Below are 16,131 nucleotides of genomic sequence, written 5' to 3'. Positions count from 1 at the left end.
TCAGTGCCGGAGGACGAGCTCCCCTCTCCCAAAGCTGCTGCAGAAGCCCTTGGTGCCATCGGGGCCGTGGGGCAGGCGAAGGACCCCATCCTGCAGGCTGAGGGGCTCTGTCACCCGCTTGGCTGCCAGGGCACGGCTGGGGAAAGGGCTGGCATCCAGAGCGGGGCTGTGCCAGGGGGCACCAGCGCCCAGCCCACTCCCCCAGCTGCTGCGGCTCTCGGGGCCAGAGCAAAGGCTGCAGCAGCTGCTGGTGCTCCAGCCTGTGCCCAGCGGAGGGAAGACTTTGCTGGTGAGCAGCGACCCGGCGAAGGCACTGCTGAAGGCGCTGGGCTTGAAGTCACCGCTGGGCCAGTCGGGTGCCGGGGGGTCCTTGCTCAGGAGGGGGGACCGTGACACCAGGGCACCGTCTGGCTCCAGGGAGCTGCAGAGCAGGGAGTCCCCGATGCTGTAGGGTACCGGTGTGGATGCCACCTGTGCCTTCCAGCCCAGCTGGTCCCCCAGCTCCTTCGCCACCTCCCTCTCAGCTCCAGCTTTCTTCTTGGAGCCCTTCCCGCAGAGCCGGACCACTTTGATGCTCTCACTGCCCAGTCGGCTTTGGTGGCCCAGGTCCTCGAAGGCCCTGCAGGCGCTTTCCAGGCTCTCGTACTCCACCAGCGCACAGCACTTGCTCAGCAGCTCGGGGAAGCGTGACGTGTATTTTCGTACATCCGAGGGCAGCTTGCGGCCCGGGCGCAGGATGCGGATGGAGGCAATAGCCCCGAAGGGGCTGAACAACCTTGTGATGGTCTCCAGGAAATTCTTCTGCAGCAGCGGCAGCACATCCTGCTCCTGGGGCAGCAGCTCCCAGGCCAGCAGCAGCTTGCTGGGGGGGATGCTCAGCAGGGACTCTGGGATGGGGACCCGCCGCCTCACTTTGGTGCCCTCCTTGTTCACCTCCAGCAGCTCGGAGAACTGCAGGGCATAGAGCGTGAGCCGCCAGTCGCGTGTCAGGTATTTCACCTGTGGGAGAGAGGGGGCCGCTGAGTTCCCATGAGTCTCCCCAGGCAGGGACCACCCTAAACCCATCATCCACGCAGGCTGCAACCCCATCAGCCTGAAGCAATGGAAAGGCAACATCTCCCTTTCATGGGAGCATCTTCGCGGTTGGTCTGCGGCAACAAGCTATGGCTTCCCCATATGTCACACCACCAGTGCTTCCCTGCAGCTTTTTTAGTTAAGGGATGATCTCTTCCCAAGCAGCCAGGGGGAACTATGGGCAGAAGAGGTGAATCTAGCCCTGAAGGTGGTCCGAGAACCGTTCGCCACTTCCCCAGCCACGCTCCCTCGTTTGAGAGCTGCTGCAGCACATCAAAGGCAGAGAGCAGAGCCCAGCTCTGCACCACCAGCACTTTGCCAGGACACAGACAACCCAAGCACCACCTCCCCATACACCCCCCCAGGGACAGCCAGAGCACACCCAGACACCCCCACACAAAGTCCACCTCCCACCCCAGCTGGCCGGCACCATGGGCCGCCTACCTTCTTGAAGGACGTCAGCAGTTTGATGCTGACAAAGCCCATCTTGTTCTTCTGGACATGTTTCAGGAGGAAGGCATCCTTAGCCAGGTTCTCATCTGAGAGGTAGAACTCCACCTGGGACACAATCCTGCGGACCAGCTGTGGGTCAGGGATGGAGAAGTTGCAGTCCAACAGATCAGCTCCCAGAGCATCGTTCACGTTGCAGAAGCTCCTGCCAGGGCAGCAGGGACACAGGTGTGAGCTGGTGGCCTTTGGTACGTGCAGCCCTGCTTGGTCTCAGCTGCAACAGTTCAGAGAGCGGAGACACCAGGGAGAGCCAGGGCCACCCACCAGCTTTGCTCTGGCTGCAGGGGAGCGATGTCAGCCTGCACCCTGCGAGCCACCTGGTGCTAGAACACAAACCTAAACCCACCCCAGACAAGGTACACATTGTCCTGGAGACAAACAGAAGGCAAGAGCAGGTCTGAGCCCGTGTGCACAGACAGCCCAGCAGCCACGTACCTGTTGAAGCTCTCAAGGATATCCTCCTGGCTGAGCAGGGAGAGCGAGTGGCTCTGTGGCAAAAGGAGATGCAGCGCCGGGAAGGAATTTCTTTGTACTGGCACTGGGGTGCTGCAGCTGGGCTGGGAACTGAGCCCTAAGGCCACTCCAGAGCTACATGACGAGGTCATCCTTCATCTAGGACATCACAGATGAGAAGGACAGTGCTGGGATGCTTCCTGACCACAACCAGCCCCAGGGCAGAGCCCTGCTCTGGGCTGCAGCCCCCAGGGATAGCAGTTTGCTGTGTCCTTACCTGCTTGGCAGTGCTGGGAAGGGTAGAAAGTCCTGACACTACATCCTCAAGACCTGCAGACAACAGACCCTCACCACCTCCAAACTAAGGCTCCTAAGAAACAAAGTGAAAAGCGAGGAAGAAAAAACCCCTAGAGCAAGCAGGCTGCTGGTTTATAAGAGCGGCCGCCCGGGATTCCCAGCAGGCAGTCAGGGACCTGCCCTGAGACCCATCAGGCTCCAGGTGAAACCAGTCTGTGGGTTAAATGGCCCCAGCTGAGCCCTGGGGGCAGCCAGGCTCCTCCTGCCTCCACTGCTGAGCAAGGCTGGGTATGCACCAGCACCAGCACCACCACCGGTACCCAGAGGGGTAGTGAGCTGATGCTATGAGGCTGAGGCACCTCAGTTCATGCCTCAGTTTCCCTGTTTTGTGCAGGGACAGTAACTGTTGCATGGAGGTGGATGGAGGGTTTGCTCCAGGGTTTCCTTTGGGCTCTTGGCGCTGCCAGAGTGACAGCAAGTGTCCTTCTTGAAGACACACCCCCCCCAGCCCACTGAGAGGGATCAGAAGAGCCCCAAGAGTGGGTTAAGCCCAGGGCACCATCACAGGGGATGATGCTCTGGGGCAGGATGGCTGGTAGCTTCAGTGTGAGGTGGGGAAGGTCTGGGCTGAAACATGTCCCTGTTGCCTGAGCCCCGCGTTGGGCAGCAGCTGGGGGGCTGGGGGTGATGCCAGCGGGTGGGGGGCTGTGGAGGTGGCTGAGAACTGGAGCTGCCACTTGGAAGGGTCGATGCTGGGGAGCCCAACCCTGCTGGCCCTCAGCCCCTCTGTCCAGGCGCAGGGTTTAGCTGATGTTTGTGCCCTGTGGCCACAAGGACCAGCCAAGGGCTCGTCACCCCGAGCCCTCAACCTGCCGACTGGCACATCTCTGCATGGGAGCCAGCTGGAAGCTCATCCCTCTGGCACAGCTCACAGGGAGCGGCAATGCCAAACCACTTCTGGGATGTTGCACCCCCCTGGTTTCCCTGGGGTTGGTGTGCTTGGAGTCACCCCCCTGCCACCTCCATGTCCCCTGCCACCTCCTGGATTTCTCTGCCGCTTGGGGACTGCGGTGGGATGGTGGGTGGAAAAGAAAGTCCTGGGATGAGAAAGGTGGCCGAGAGCCACCCAGCAGGGAAACCGGGGACAGCCACTGTCCCTGATGGGTGGTGGCACTCGGTGGCAGGTGACAATGAGGACACCACTCACCTGAATCTGTGGGAGGGAGATCCACCGCCAGTCAGGATGCTACAGGGATTAACCCACCCAACGCTCCCTTCCGAGTTGTCTCTCACCTGGAGTCCCGCGTGTTGCCGGTGCTGCAGAGCCCCCTGTGCCCACCCCTGCGTGCCCCGTCCCTGGCTTTCCCCGTTCTCCACAGGGGTCCCGTCCCTGAGCCTGGCAGCCCCCCAGCCCGCCAGCCCACCCCCCAGTGACGCTCACACCACCTCTGCAGGGATTTGCCCACCTAGGAGGGGCGCTGGAGCCAGGGGCAAGCCGGGGCTGGGGGGGGTGTTTTAATGGGAGCATTTTCTCCCCGCTTGCAGCTGGGTATGCTCAGGGTGAGGAGGTGCTGCTCTGCTCCTCTGGGGGAAATAACTCCCCGTTCCAGCCCCGAGACTCAATGTCTGAAGGAAGATGCTCAGGCTGGTCCAGTCATCCCCGCAAAACCCATAATCCAGAGGGAGCGTGAAGCAAGCCGGGATGCAGGGGTTGAGGCTCTTCCCCATCCCAAGGGGTCAGAGCAGGAGCGAGCTGTCCCTCGTCACATCCCTGTCTCACTGCTCCCATCCTCCACAATCAGTCTGGAAGTGGAATTAGAAAATGCTTCTTACGGCCCCGTGCTTAGCAGCAGCCTGATCCTTCAGCCCCTTCCCTGCCCCGTGAACTCTGGGGTAATGGGCATGCTGCCCCCACGAACCAGCCACTTGCATGGTGCATCTGCCTTCCTGCAGGCGCTGGATCCCTGGCCAAAACTGCTTTAATTAGAGTGTCCTGGGCAGATCCTGCATCTCCCCCTGCCGCTGCAGCCTTGCAGCATCTGCCCAACATCCCCTTTCCGTGATTAAAGAAGAAATGGGACCACAACAATTATTGTACAGGCCTGAGCATTTGATACATGTTTATTGCTATTCAGGTTTAGCTGGGAATTTTGTGCATATTGGGTTTAGGTGGTTATCCAGACTCCTTGCACAGCGCTGCAGAGCTCCAGAGCATCTCATTTGCACATCCATGGTGAGCAGAAGGTGGCTGGGTCCGGTTGGTAGCGGCTGCAAAGAAGAGCCAATGCACCAGCTGAAGTTAATATCACACTCAGTGGGAGCAGGGGAGTTTAAGACTTGGTTGCTCAGTTGGTTTTTTAGACCATCTTATCTCATTAGCAGGATCTGAAGGGTGGACTCTGACCCAAGGAGTATTCTTTGTCGTTATTTACAGATAAATCCGGCTTTCTCACTTGTCTCCTGCTACTTCAATATGAGACATTTACAAACATCACCCTGACAGACAACAAGCACAGGACAGTAAGAGGGAAAGATGTGTCACTATACACACTTTCTTTTTACTTTCCATTAGCAATATTTTTTAAAGTGTCACAGCTACCTTAGTACCATTCGGAATGAGTAAATAATATATTTGGATAGAATATACTCTGATATGCAAATGTACACGAGACCCCTGGAAAGCTCACATCAAATACTGTATCATTAGAAATAATAATAATAATAATAAAAGCTATTTATGACACGGCCTTTATTCACAGAAAGATTTGCCCCGGGGCTTTGCTTTTGCAGTTTGGCTTGACAACAGATTCCACCCCCCTCCTCTGCCCTGTAGCCCCCATCAGCCCACACCCCACAGGACAGGGAAGGGGAGAACAAAGCCCCGCCGAGGCAGAAGCTCCTCCAGCTCAGCCCCACAGGAGCCACCGCTGCAACGATGCCGCAGGAGAAGGCGAAGCGACACAGCAAGGGGAAATGCCACCGTGGCATCGGGGGTACCCAGGGCCGTGACAGTCCCCCGCTGCTACACGGGACGGGCTGTTCCATCAGCGCCCGAGCTCGCCGGCTCGCCCGGAGCGGGGGGAAGCAGGCACGCTGGCCCACCCTAAGGCACTGCAGTCGCACACCGTCGCCCATGCTCCGGACGCAGCCCCGCGGGCAGCTGCACCCTACCTTCCACATTTTAGAAGGACATCAAGCGAGAATTTTACAAAACCCAGGACATGGGACCAGTTCCCCTCTGCCCAGGTACCCTGGCGAGGATGGGGACTGCCCGTGGGATTGCCCATGGGCATCGGAGCGCAGGGGGCAATGAACACACTTTGTGACCGGCTGCTGCTTCCTCGGAGTCCTTTGGTATCTTGAGCTGGCCTGGCAGCGTCCCAGGAGCATTCGCGGATCAGTGATGAAATGCCAAGCTGGGGAGACACGGGAGCAGGTGGGAATGTGTGTCCCGTAGTCCCAGGGCATGTATGTGCCAGTCCCAGGTTAGGCACGTGCACCGCTCCGCCGGGACCCGATGGATGTGCAGCCTGGAGCCCCCTCCCCAGGCGGATACAACAGACAGACCGTCCTGTGCTCCTGGAACATGTGATTTGGCAAAGTCAGAGCCAGGACAGCTTGTCTTGAAAGGCTGGAGGAGAAGGGTCAGGTATTTTTCCTTCTTCTTGGGCACTGACTGGTTCAAGTTTGTATCACAGTGAAGTCTGAGAAGTGGGGAAGAAACCCAAACCACCTTCCCTGAAAGAGAAAGCCTTGTTTGCCCGCCTCGCTCGGGCTGGGGAGGACAGCCTCTCCCAGACAGGCACGTCTGATCCACTGCTGACCGTGGAGGCTCCCATCGCTCAGAAGCAACTTTGGACCTTCTCCCTCCGGCCAGCAGCCACGCTGGAAGAAAGCAAGTGGCCAAACCAGCCCCGTCCCACTGCCCGCCCGGGCTCACCCCCAGAGCTCATCCCCACACACAAGTAAACATAAAGAGAAACTAAGAGGCACTAATGACGCAGATACGGGGAGACTCAGGCTTGTGACCGCCAAACCTGGCTCCGGATGTCTTCATCCAGCTGGAGAAAAGCCGAGTCCCCGTTTCAGATCTCCTGCAGCGAGTAGCCAGGGTCGCTGCGCTCCCGTTTTACCAGCGGTTCCCCCATGTGCCGGGCGTCCGTGTCCACCTCGCTGCCCAGGTCACTAATGTCATCTGCAAAGGACAGGTCTCGGCATGAGAGTGGCGACTGGAGGGGAAAAGGTTTTTTTTCCCAACAGAGCAGGGTGGAAGAGCCAGCACAAGGTTGCCCCTCCCCCAAGGATTCAACCCTGACCCAGAAGGACTTCCCCTGAGGGAAAGGAGGTACCTTTGTCCAGCAGTGTTGGGGACAGGGATGTGAGGTCACCGAACTGAAAGAAAAAGGAGTTACAAGGTAAGTGAAGCTTACTGAAGATCCAAAGTGCCAGACCTGCAAGTTGGCATTTATTTCCAAGCAATTCTAACAATTGCTTAATTAATTAATTGCTAACAAGCAGCTTCAGCTCTCCGGTGAAACCACAAGCACCAGCAGTGCCAGTGGTGAAGAGCAGAAAGCAAAACCAACCACATGTTTTGGGGGAAAAGTGTGTCACTGTCATATAAACCTCTGGGCAAACACCACACGCAACAATCCAGGGCAGGACCGAGCTCTGGAACAAAGGGAGAAATTTTTCCATCTCCCAAGTCACGACCAAGCACTGCCACAGACCGAAGGATGGTGCCTTTTCTCCAGCCCTCTGCATCTGTCGGGTGTGATAAACGCAGTCATGATTCAAGGACAAAGACCTTGAGATTTGAAAAAGCGCGCCACAGGAGAGCCAATAGGAGGAGAAGGCGTACGCTAACGGCCCAGTGGGGAAAGAGCGGGACGAACATCTGGCGAGAGGAGATTGGTCGAGATCCGGGCATAAAAGATGCCGCTTTTAGGACTCAGGTGTGCGTGTGGTGGAACTAATTGAGTTCTCCGCACACCCAGCGCTGGTTTTGCTTATTGTTTCTCAACCTAAATTGATTCAACTCCAAATAAAATTGTTTTAATTGTTATCGCTTATAACAATTTGGTGACCCCGACGTGATCTCGCTGTGCTTTCCTGGACTGTGACTCTTCGAGGGGTGCCCCACAGACTGTGGCTCAAGAGTAGCAGTCTAGGTCAGTCTCCGGAGATCAACAAACAAAAGAGAAACAATAACCAAAAGGGATTGGAGATCCTAGGGAAAAACTGCAGTAGAAAGGACCCGTAATTCTGGTGCACGAAGATCCGAACGAAGACGACGGAGTCGTGAGTATAAGGGAAGCCGTTCGGTTGGGTGGGATCGGTTGCTTGTGTGTAAGAGTGTGATTGAGACGGAACATAATTCTGGAAATGGACTCTAGGTTCGGAGCCAGGAGTCGAGTTCTGAAGCGAGTGTGGAGGTCTTCTAACCGCGGTTCCAAACTCCCACGAGGGACCTGGCCAGTGAAAGACCAAAGCGGTTCCTATAGGATTCGTGGGTGGGATCGCGACTCCTATAGGGTATGTGGGTGGGTGAAGGGTTCACCCCCTGCAGGACACTCTTACCGGTAACTATGGGCGATAGGAAGCCACTGTAAAAGTCCTAGGATTCGCGGGTGGGTGATAGGTCCAAAACCCCCTGTAGACATTGGTATCGGTAACCAAGGGTGTAACACTCCCGGGTATCGTAGGGGGTCGTCAGATTTGAGACAGATCCCCTGTGAGACACTTTTTGGTTGCTAAGGGCTATAGGAATTGCCACAAAATTCCTAATACAATGGGCCAACAGGAGTCAAGATTTGAAGAGGAAACAAACGAAGAAAAGGAATGCCCACAAATTATTCCCCTGAATAGTGCTTTAGGAATAATGCTCAGGCATTGGTGTCACTGGCCATCTCAAGAGGGAAAAACTAAAACAAAAATGGTCCATTACTGTATGAATGTGTGGACGAGAGAGGAAATTCAATCCGATTATGTATATTGGCCAATATTTGGATGTTTTGATGACTGGATGTGTGAGACATTAAATTTATATGTGAATAATAAAGAGCCCTTTAGTCAGGAAGAAAGTGAATATGCTGCACTGTGGAGAGGGTCGGAGACGGGAAGATTGGTTTCATTATTTCCTTTGAGATAAAAGAGGGAAAGGGAGGCATGAGAGATTGAAACTAAAACAACCACATCATCATGGGAGCCATTACCCCCGCCTTATTTAAGGCAGGACGTGGAAGGCCGTCAGGAGAGGATACATCCCCCACTGCCTCCTGACCCCGTTCCGTTGGCTCCCCCACTGCCTCCCGACCCCGTTCCTTCGACTTCCCTACTCTCTCCTCCTTGTAGTCACACAAGGAGTAAAACAGTACAGAAAGAGAGAGGTGAAATTTATAAAAAAGAAGGAGCAGTGGCTCTGGCTCCCCTCCGAGAGGTACCAACGGAGCAGATATAGGAGGAATTGGATTTGTATCGGTACCTTTGAATACAGGAGATGTGAGATCTTTTAAAAGAGAAATGGGTTGTCTACTAGATGATCCTTTGGGAGTCTCTGAACGATTAGACCAGTTCCTAGGTCCTAATACCTATACCTGGGAAGAAATGCAATCTATCTTAGGAATATTATTTACAACTGAAGAAAGGTCTATGATTGGACAGGCAGGGATACAGATGTGGGAAAGAAGGTATCAACAAGGCCCCCCTGGGGAACAGAAATGGCCTAACCAGAACTCAAACTGGAGTAACCCAAATGCCCGTGATAGACAAAATATGTCAGATTTGAGAGAGTTGATTATCCAAGGAATCAAGGAGGCAGTCCCAAGGGGGCAGAATACTAATAAGGTTTTTAGTGAACAACAGGAAAAGGACGAGTCTCCTGTGGATTGGTTAGAGAAACTGAGGAAAACTTTACAAATGTATTCGGGGCTAGACTCAGCCTCTCCAGTTGGAGAAGCATTCCTAAAAATCCAATTTGTGGCTGGATCATGGAGGGATATAAGAAAGAAACTGGAAAAGTTAGACAGTTGGCAAGAACGAGGATTACAAGAACTGTTGAAGGAAGCTCAGAAAGTGTATGTACAGAGGGATGAGGAAAAACAAAAAGAGAAAGCAAGAATGTTTGTAGCGGCAGTCTGGGAAACTCAACAAATGGAGGATTTCCTGGGGAAAATGCCCAAATGTTACCATTATGAGCAGAGGTGACATTTCAAAAAGGACTGGAGGAGACGAATGAAGGACAAACAGATGTTTAATGAAGATGAATAGGGGTATCAGGGCTCTACATTCTGGGGACAAAAACAACATCTGAGCCCTTGATAAATTTAAAGATTGGTCCCCAAGAGGAGAAAGTAATGGGGTTTTTTTGTTGATACCGGAGGTGAACGATCTACAGTTTGGCACATCCCTTTGGGATGCTGAGCAAGTAGAGATACAGCTTTGGTAGTAGGAGCAACAGGGGAACCTTTCAGGGTTCCTATTATTAAAAATGTAAAAATTGAATTTAAAAGAACTTGAAGTAACGGCTGGGGAAATTTATATTGACTTCTGTAAAAGGGTAATTGAATTTACAAAAATTTAAAGTACAAGAGAACCGATGTTATCTTTAGTAGCTGATTGAACCTGCTTTTCCCTAATTTTCCAGGACCTCTGTTGGTGTTTGTTATGTTGGGAGTCGCACACCTTGATAAAACTGGAGAGGGCAAGACCGGAGGGAATTGGTGCTGCAGCTGACAAGGTCTGCCGAGGGCTGCAACCGCTGAGCAGTATGACCCTGACCGGACCTCTCTTGATAAGGGTCCTGATTGGAACCCTGTGGGAAGGTGTGGACATCCTTTATCCTTCCAACTTTATATTAAGAAAACAGAGGGATGGATAAAGAAAGGAGAAAATAAAAAACATCGTTTGTTATCTAGCTTGTTTTATCATGAGATGAAAACGGGAGTCAAATATGAAGTTCCCACAGTTGCTAAAAATGTGTTTGTCAAACTAGTTAAAAATATAACAAAGGGTAACTATTTAATCTTACCAATTGTTGTATGTAATTGAGTTACCGAAGTGAGTGTTATACTCTTGGGAATATTTGGGGGGTTGTTACTTATCCCTGTTTAATTCAATGTTTTACTTGATTAATAATTTGGGGGGTTGTTACTTGTCCCTGTTTGATTTGAGCATTGGAAACTAAAGACATGAATCAATAAGGTAAACAAAAACAAAAGGGGGGATTGTGATAAACGCAGTCATGATTCATGTCAAAAATAGAATGTACTGTGATAAGTGTAATTGTTGTACCCTGTGTAAATCTGGGACCTGTATCGCAGTTGTGGTGAGTGGGCGCGTGTGGTTCTCCTTTGAGACAATGTGATGGCTTCCCCGTCCCCTGAGGCTGCTTGGAAAAGCCGCCAAAGGAGATAAAGAAAGAGAAACCACGCCAGGGAAGGCCCGCCGAAGGAGACGAAGACCTTGAGATTTGAAAAAGCGCGCCACAGGAGAGCCAATAGGAGGGGAAGGCGTACGCTAACGGCCCAGTGGGGAAAGAGCGGGACGAACATCCGGCGAGAGGAGATTGGTCGAGATCCGGGCATAAAAGACGCTGCTGTTAGGACTCAGGTGTGCGTGTGGTGGAACCGAGTTCTCCGCGCACCCAGCGCTGGTTTTGCTTTTGTTTCTCAACCTAAATTGATTGAACCCCAAATAAAATTGTTTTAATTGTTATCGTTTATAACACGGGCAACTGCTCAGACATGCCAGCTCTCCACCTCTCGTGGGACTCTACCATCACTCTACCTCTCTGCAACTCTCTGCAAAGCCTTTGCATTCATGTCAGCGCAGCCCTTTCGCTTGCAAGGCCACAGTGCCAACCGTAACCAGAGAGCTGGGGACATATTTGGCTCTGGAGATGTGTTGTCGTCCTCTACGACGAGGTCTGAAACACTAATGGCTATAACAACGCTGAAAAGTCATGCAGAGTTGGGCAGCAGAAGGAACTGAGGAGGGCAGGAGTTATAAAGTGAGCCATGGAAATGGAAGGACACAATTCATCCTGTTTTGCTGGGGAGAATCAGCCTCCTCCTGGAGAACAGAAATATTGCAAGCGTTTAATGAAGGAAAGGCAAAACCCGAAGGATGAAAGCTTCCCACAGCCAGGTTTTGCTTTAGCATCAATAAAATATTGCAGGGGGAGCGGGAAGGACCTCACAGCCCTGCTGACCTGATGCAACAGCATGGGGCTAATGGGAGGGGAAGGGAAAGCACGAGGCATGCAGTTGATTTGTCTGGCTCCCCTGCATAAGTTGCATGGAAGGAAGAAAACAGCATGAGATTCAAGAGGCAAATGAGATCAGTTTTAATCTAACAGTGGTTTCTATATTGCTGTCAGAGGTTGATCAGTGGCTTTTAAATCTGCATTTCAGCATGAAAAACTGGATGTGGCTTCAGCTAGGCAGGACAGGACCTGCCTATGAGGCAGGCACCAGATTTACTGTCTCATTTGTTTTAAAAAAAACCCAAACCCTCACAAACAACCCAAACCACCCATCATTTCTCTTCAAGTCAAAAACAGAGAAAGTGGCTGACGCGCACGTAACTGCAGCACACAGAGGCCTGAAGAAGTTCAGTGAACGGTACCACTGAAAGTTGCAGGGAAAGAAACTTTTGGACCTTCTTTTGCTTGGTTGACTTTTTGTGTTTGATGGGACTTTGCTCTGGCAAGAACCCCCAGGTCAGGGCTGGTACCCACAGGTTGTGGAGGTAAGCATTCCTCCCTGCCCCAGGCCTCCGAAGCCCAGCTAATGCTCAACCGCCCCCAAACCCACCAGCTCAGGAATTAGTGAGCCCCGATGGAAGATGCTCAAGGAGCTGGATCCTTGTGCCAGGCACTCAAAACAACCCAGCAGATCCTTCAGCAAAGATGGTGATAAAAGCATGTTCAGGACACAGTGCGGTCTGTGAACCAGCCGTGCCTCTTTCAGCGCTGCTCAGCTGGGGTTTGTTTCTAGGGAATAAACAATCCTCACCTCTCCCATCACAGCAATCGGTGTCTCCCCTGTTGCCTGGGCAACACGATGCTCTACCAGATAAAACATGTATTCGTCATAGAGCAGGCGAATCAGGTGGAAGGAGCCAAAGCTGGCAGCACTGCGCAAGGTGAGGTCACGGATCACCATGGAGCTGGAAAATGGCCAGGAAACAAAGTATTTGGGTTGAGTTTTACACTTGCATCACGGCTGATGTGAGTTCTTGACCCTGAAGGTACTGTGGGACACTGTGCTCTGTTTCTAACCCTAACCCAAGAATCAAAGTTGACAGAGCATCCTATCACCATTCCAAAAGGATACAGGAGACATAACACTCCATAACACTCCCTTCTGGACCAGGGCAGAGCAACAGTTAACTGGAGTTGCACAGGAGTAAAGAACTTATCTTTGGCTTTTCAAGGAGCTATTTACATGCCCTAAGCCCGACGCAGAAATACCTCCAAAACAAGAAAGAAAATGTACCTATAGAAAGACCATTTCAGCAGGAATTGCCTGGCTGCCTTGGGGAAGCTGGGACTGCCCTCGTGATGCTTCAGCACTTGGGTAACAACATTATCCAGCCAACTGGCCCACTGGTCCAGAGAACTCTGCTGCTGCAGGGTGAGCTTGAAATCCTGCTCCAGCTTCTGCACCACGCTTTCCTCGCACTGGCACACCCATGAGGCTTGCTCCTGCTCGGGAAGAAGGGTTGACAGTTACTCACGCCAAGCCTGCGTGGTTGTTGCATCCCAACCCAGGAATTCAACTTCATTTCTAGCAGACAAGGACTCCAAACCATCTCTGAACCATGTCTCCTCCGATCCGTCCAGACCACAGGACATTATTAACATTGGAACTATATTACCGTTGGTAGCACTACTTCTTACAGAAGGTCCTTAGTGCCTTCTCCGCTATTCACAGTGAGATGGCAAACTTACCTGGGAAAGTAACACTAAAACCATTGAATTGTTCATTTAATCCCTTTTTATTCTGGGAAATATGACACTGGTTACCAGCAGACAGTATCGAGTCCTAGTTCTGGACAACACAACCTAGGAAAAGACACTGTGAGTTACCTGCACGTTGGCGAAGTCGACCCGATTGAGATCGCTGAGCATCTGGTTGATCTGGGAAGTGTTCTGCAGCACTGCACGGGCGGCCTGAGCCAGGTGGTTCAGGGACGTGTATCTCCGTAACGTCTGGGCAAAGGCACTCACTACCCCGACCTGCAACACAGCACGCAGGGCAGCGCGAGCAGGATGCTGGGACGGCAACCTCTCCTCAACGCTGAGCTCAAGCACATGGCGCACATCGGCTGGGGTAACCCGCACCGTCCCACCCGCGCTGCTCTCCAAAGCACACACCAGCGCTCCCGAGCTGCACTTTTGCAGCATCTGTTGCATCTTGCAAAACAGCCCTATAGCATCTTGCAAACCAGCCTCTGCATTTCTTTCCCTTTAAACTAACAAGTTTCCACACTCTTGCTTCCAGCAGAGACCAGCAAGGTGAGAACAGGCTGCAAGCTTTAGGAGAGCAGGAGTAGGATGGCGTTGGGTTCAGCCCCTGCAAGGCCGTTCAGTCCCTGAGGCGTCCCGTGCTTTCTAGGACAGCCTCATTCCAGTGCAGAGATTTTCTTCCACAAAGCTTTAAGTGCAATTGCAGGATGCAGGAATGGTTCTAATGGACAAGGGGTCATCAGCTGCTGGGACAAGGGAACTGCCCTACCTGTCCTCCCACTCCTTGCTGATTTTGGTTCATAATACTGTGCTAGTCTGAGGTACAGGTGGCCAAACCCTAGGAGTGATTTCCAGTTGCTGCGGAAAGCTGTAACAGGCACACACATGCACTCAGTGCATCTCCCCGACCTGCAACACCCTCCCTCCACTTACCTTGGTCTGGACAATCTCGGGGGGAAATTCACTCATTGCGTTCATCAGCCAGCCTTCCAAACTCTTGGCAAAATTACGAATCGCCTGTGTAAGCGTGCCTGCAAAGAAGTCTACGGCGTTAGAAAGGCTCTGCACCATCTTTGGAGACCACTTTCTAGCTGAGGGCTGCTGCGGAGGCACAGCCTCTTGTCGGGTTAGCTGTGATCTGGGTTTAGCATCCACGAAACCAGCTGGCTCCCGAGGTGCACTCCAATTGTTCTTATTCTCTAATGTTGTTACTCAAACTTTTATTCTTATTTTCTTATTCTTTCTTATCCTTTTCTTATTCATGGTCCTTCTGAGCGTTTTCCAAATGTTGATGTGTGCTCTTTACAGACACACCAGCCCCAGCACCGTAGACTGACCAGAGCAGCTCAGAGGGACATGGCTTTCCAGTACTGCTCAGCCCGGTCAAGGGTTGAGCTGAGACCTCGGTGAGACCAACACATGCGCTTCACTGAGGAGCCAAATCAGAGAGAAACCCTTCAATATCCCACACTAACCTCCCAAATGAAAGTTGACCCCTAATTTCCAGGAGGTGTGGCAGGGGACAGGATGGTCCTACGTAAACAAAGATACTATCTCCAAGGAAACACCTCACCAGGATTAGTTTGTGCTTACTTGTGCATCAAGCCTATGCATTTACCTCGACTCCTAGCCAAAGTCAGGAGATGTGATATGCAATAAACCAAATTTTAAAAGGCATGGGAATTTCCAGGGGCCACAAAGCACTGTCGACAGAGAGCAATGCTGCAGCAGGAATATTGCCGTTGCCATAATATTTTAGCTTGTATTCAAAACAAAAACCTCTAAATCAGGTTTTACAATGGAAATCTTTGTGACAAGTGGTAGCCAGACCGGGTGAGCCACGGACCGCTGTTTGTCAGACACGGCATCCCATGACTCAGCCCAGCGTGGAGCAGGATGGAGCAGGAGTCAGGACCACCCGTGCCTGCCCGAGCACGCTGCAGGATACTCACTGGGCACCGGTCTGAGCACGTCTGGGATGAGAATCTCCACCAGGGCCTGGTACAAGATGTGATCACAGCTTCTCATCCATTTGAGGATGGGTTCGTATTTGCACAGAGTGATCAGCTTGTCTTTTGGGAGGATCCCTTCATGTTCTTCTTCGCTGCCGGGGGGGTAGGGAGGCAGTGTAAGCAGCAGGTTTGCATTCAGTGCATTCACTCCTCTTCTTGATTTCTAGCCCCAGTTTTCATCAGAAAAAAGCCCATTCATGTTGCTTTCAAAAGGAAACCTTTGAGTTTGTACAAATCTCATCTGATTCTGCAAGCACCTCTCCATCCACGAGGTCAGAGCTCTGATCACAGTTTTCCCTCACACCCGCACCTCCCAGCACCTGCCCTGCCTGCCTTTGCTTCTTCCATCCTCAGCCCTTCGCACACTTGTCTTCACACGTACGTGCGAATTGTGCACTTATTTCAGCAAGCAAGGGCTTAGCTGGTTCCTCCTCACAGATGCAGCTGTTTCCAAAACCTTCACGCCTCTCTGCTCTCCCCTCTGTTCTAAACCTCAGCAGCTGCAGCAGTGGAGGACAAAAAAAAAGTTTGCAGCTCATGTTTGAGCAGATTAGCTGGTATTAACAAATACTACAAATGGTTTCAAGGTGTTTAACACCTGGAGATGCTGAAGGCTTTCAGAAGGGAAAAGATGTGGTGTTTTGATGAGAACAGAGCTACTGTCTCTAACTGAATGAGGTCAATCAAGCCTGCATTGTTTTCACTTTATAGAGGTATGGAAGCTTTCCCCGCATGATTAAGGCATAAGATATTTGGTTAAAGAGCAAGCAGGGAGGACTGAAGCCCTAATGCACTGCCAGAGCATCAAAGCCG

The 16,131-nt window shown here is 52.2% G+C and overlaps 2 protein-coding genes across 8 annotated transcripts in view; both read right to left on the bottom strand.

Moving 5' to 3' along the window:
• On the bottom strand, positions 1-2,189 carry LOC102047391 (la-related protein 6-like). Its single transcript, XM_005434392.2, has 3 exons — positions 2,020-2,189; positions 1,519-1,729; positions 1-999 (listed from the first exon to the last, which is right to left on the bottom strand). The coding sequence occupies exons 1-3, from the start codon at positions 2,187-2,189 to the stop codon at positions 1-3; spliced, it is 1,380 nt and encodes a 459-aa protein (XP_005434449.2).
• A 2,234-nt stretch (positions 2,190-4,423) lies between these two features.
• Positions 4,424-16,131, bottom strand: part of RFX2 (regulatory factor X2) — a 63,887-nt gene continuing 52,179 nt past the window's right edge. For 6 of the 7 annotated variants that reach the window (XM_055706903.1, XM_055706909.1, XM_055706907.1 and 3 more), the window contains 7 exons: positions 15,259-15,410; positions 14,240-14,337; positions 13,427-13,576; positions 12,834-13,042; positions 12,351-12,504; positions 6,684-6,726; positions 4,424-6,529 (listed from right to left, as the gene is read on the bottom strand). In XM_055706903.1, the coding sequence (XP_055562878.1) occupies positions 6,420-6,529; positions 6,684-6,726; positions 12,351-12,504; positions 12,834-13,042; positions 13,427-13,576; positions 14,240-14,337; positions 15,259-15,410 (916 nt within the window). In that variant the 3' untranslated portion in view covers positions 4,424-6,419. The remainder of the gene's footprint in view (positions 6,530-6,683; positions 6,727-12,350; positions 12,505-12,833; positions 13,043-13,426; positions 13,577-14,239; positions 14,338-15,258; positions 15,411-16,131) is intronic. The other variant, XM_055706904.1, reaches the window with a different exon arrangement.

Source organism: Falco cherrug, chromosome 4, assembly GCF_023634085.1.
Source record: "Falco cherrug isolate bFalChe1 chromosome 4, bFalChe1.pri, whole genome shotgun sequence".
NCBI lineage: Eukaryota > Metazoa > Chordata > Aves > Falconiformes > Falconidae > Falco > Falco cherrug.
Note: the sequence above shows the minus strand (reverse complement) of the source record. Positions and strands in the feature narration are given on the sequence as shown.

Coding starts and splice junctions, on each gene's coding strand:
- LOC102047391 (XM_005434392.2), bottom strand. CDS start 2,189: ATGACCTCGTCATGTAGCTCTGGAGTGGCCTTAGGGCTCAGTTCCCAG. Junction 1,730..2,019: donor ATCCTTGAGAGCTTCAACAG/GTACGTGGCTGC, acceptor CTGCCCTGGCAG/GAGCTTCTGCAACGTGAACG. Junction 1,000..1,518: donor TGCTGACGTCCTTCAAGAAG/GTAGGCGGCCCA, acceptor TCTCTCCCACAG/GTGAAATACCTGACACGCGA.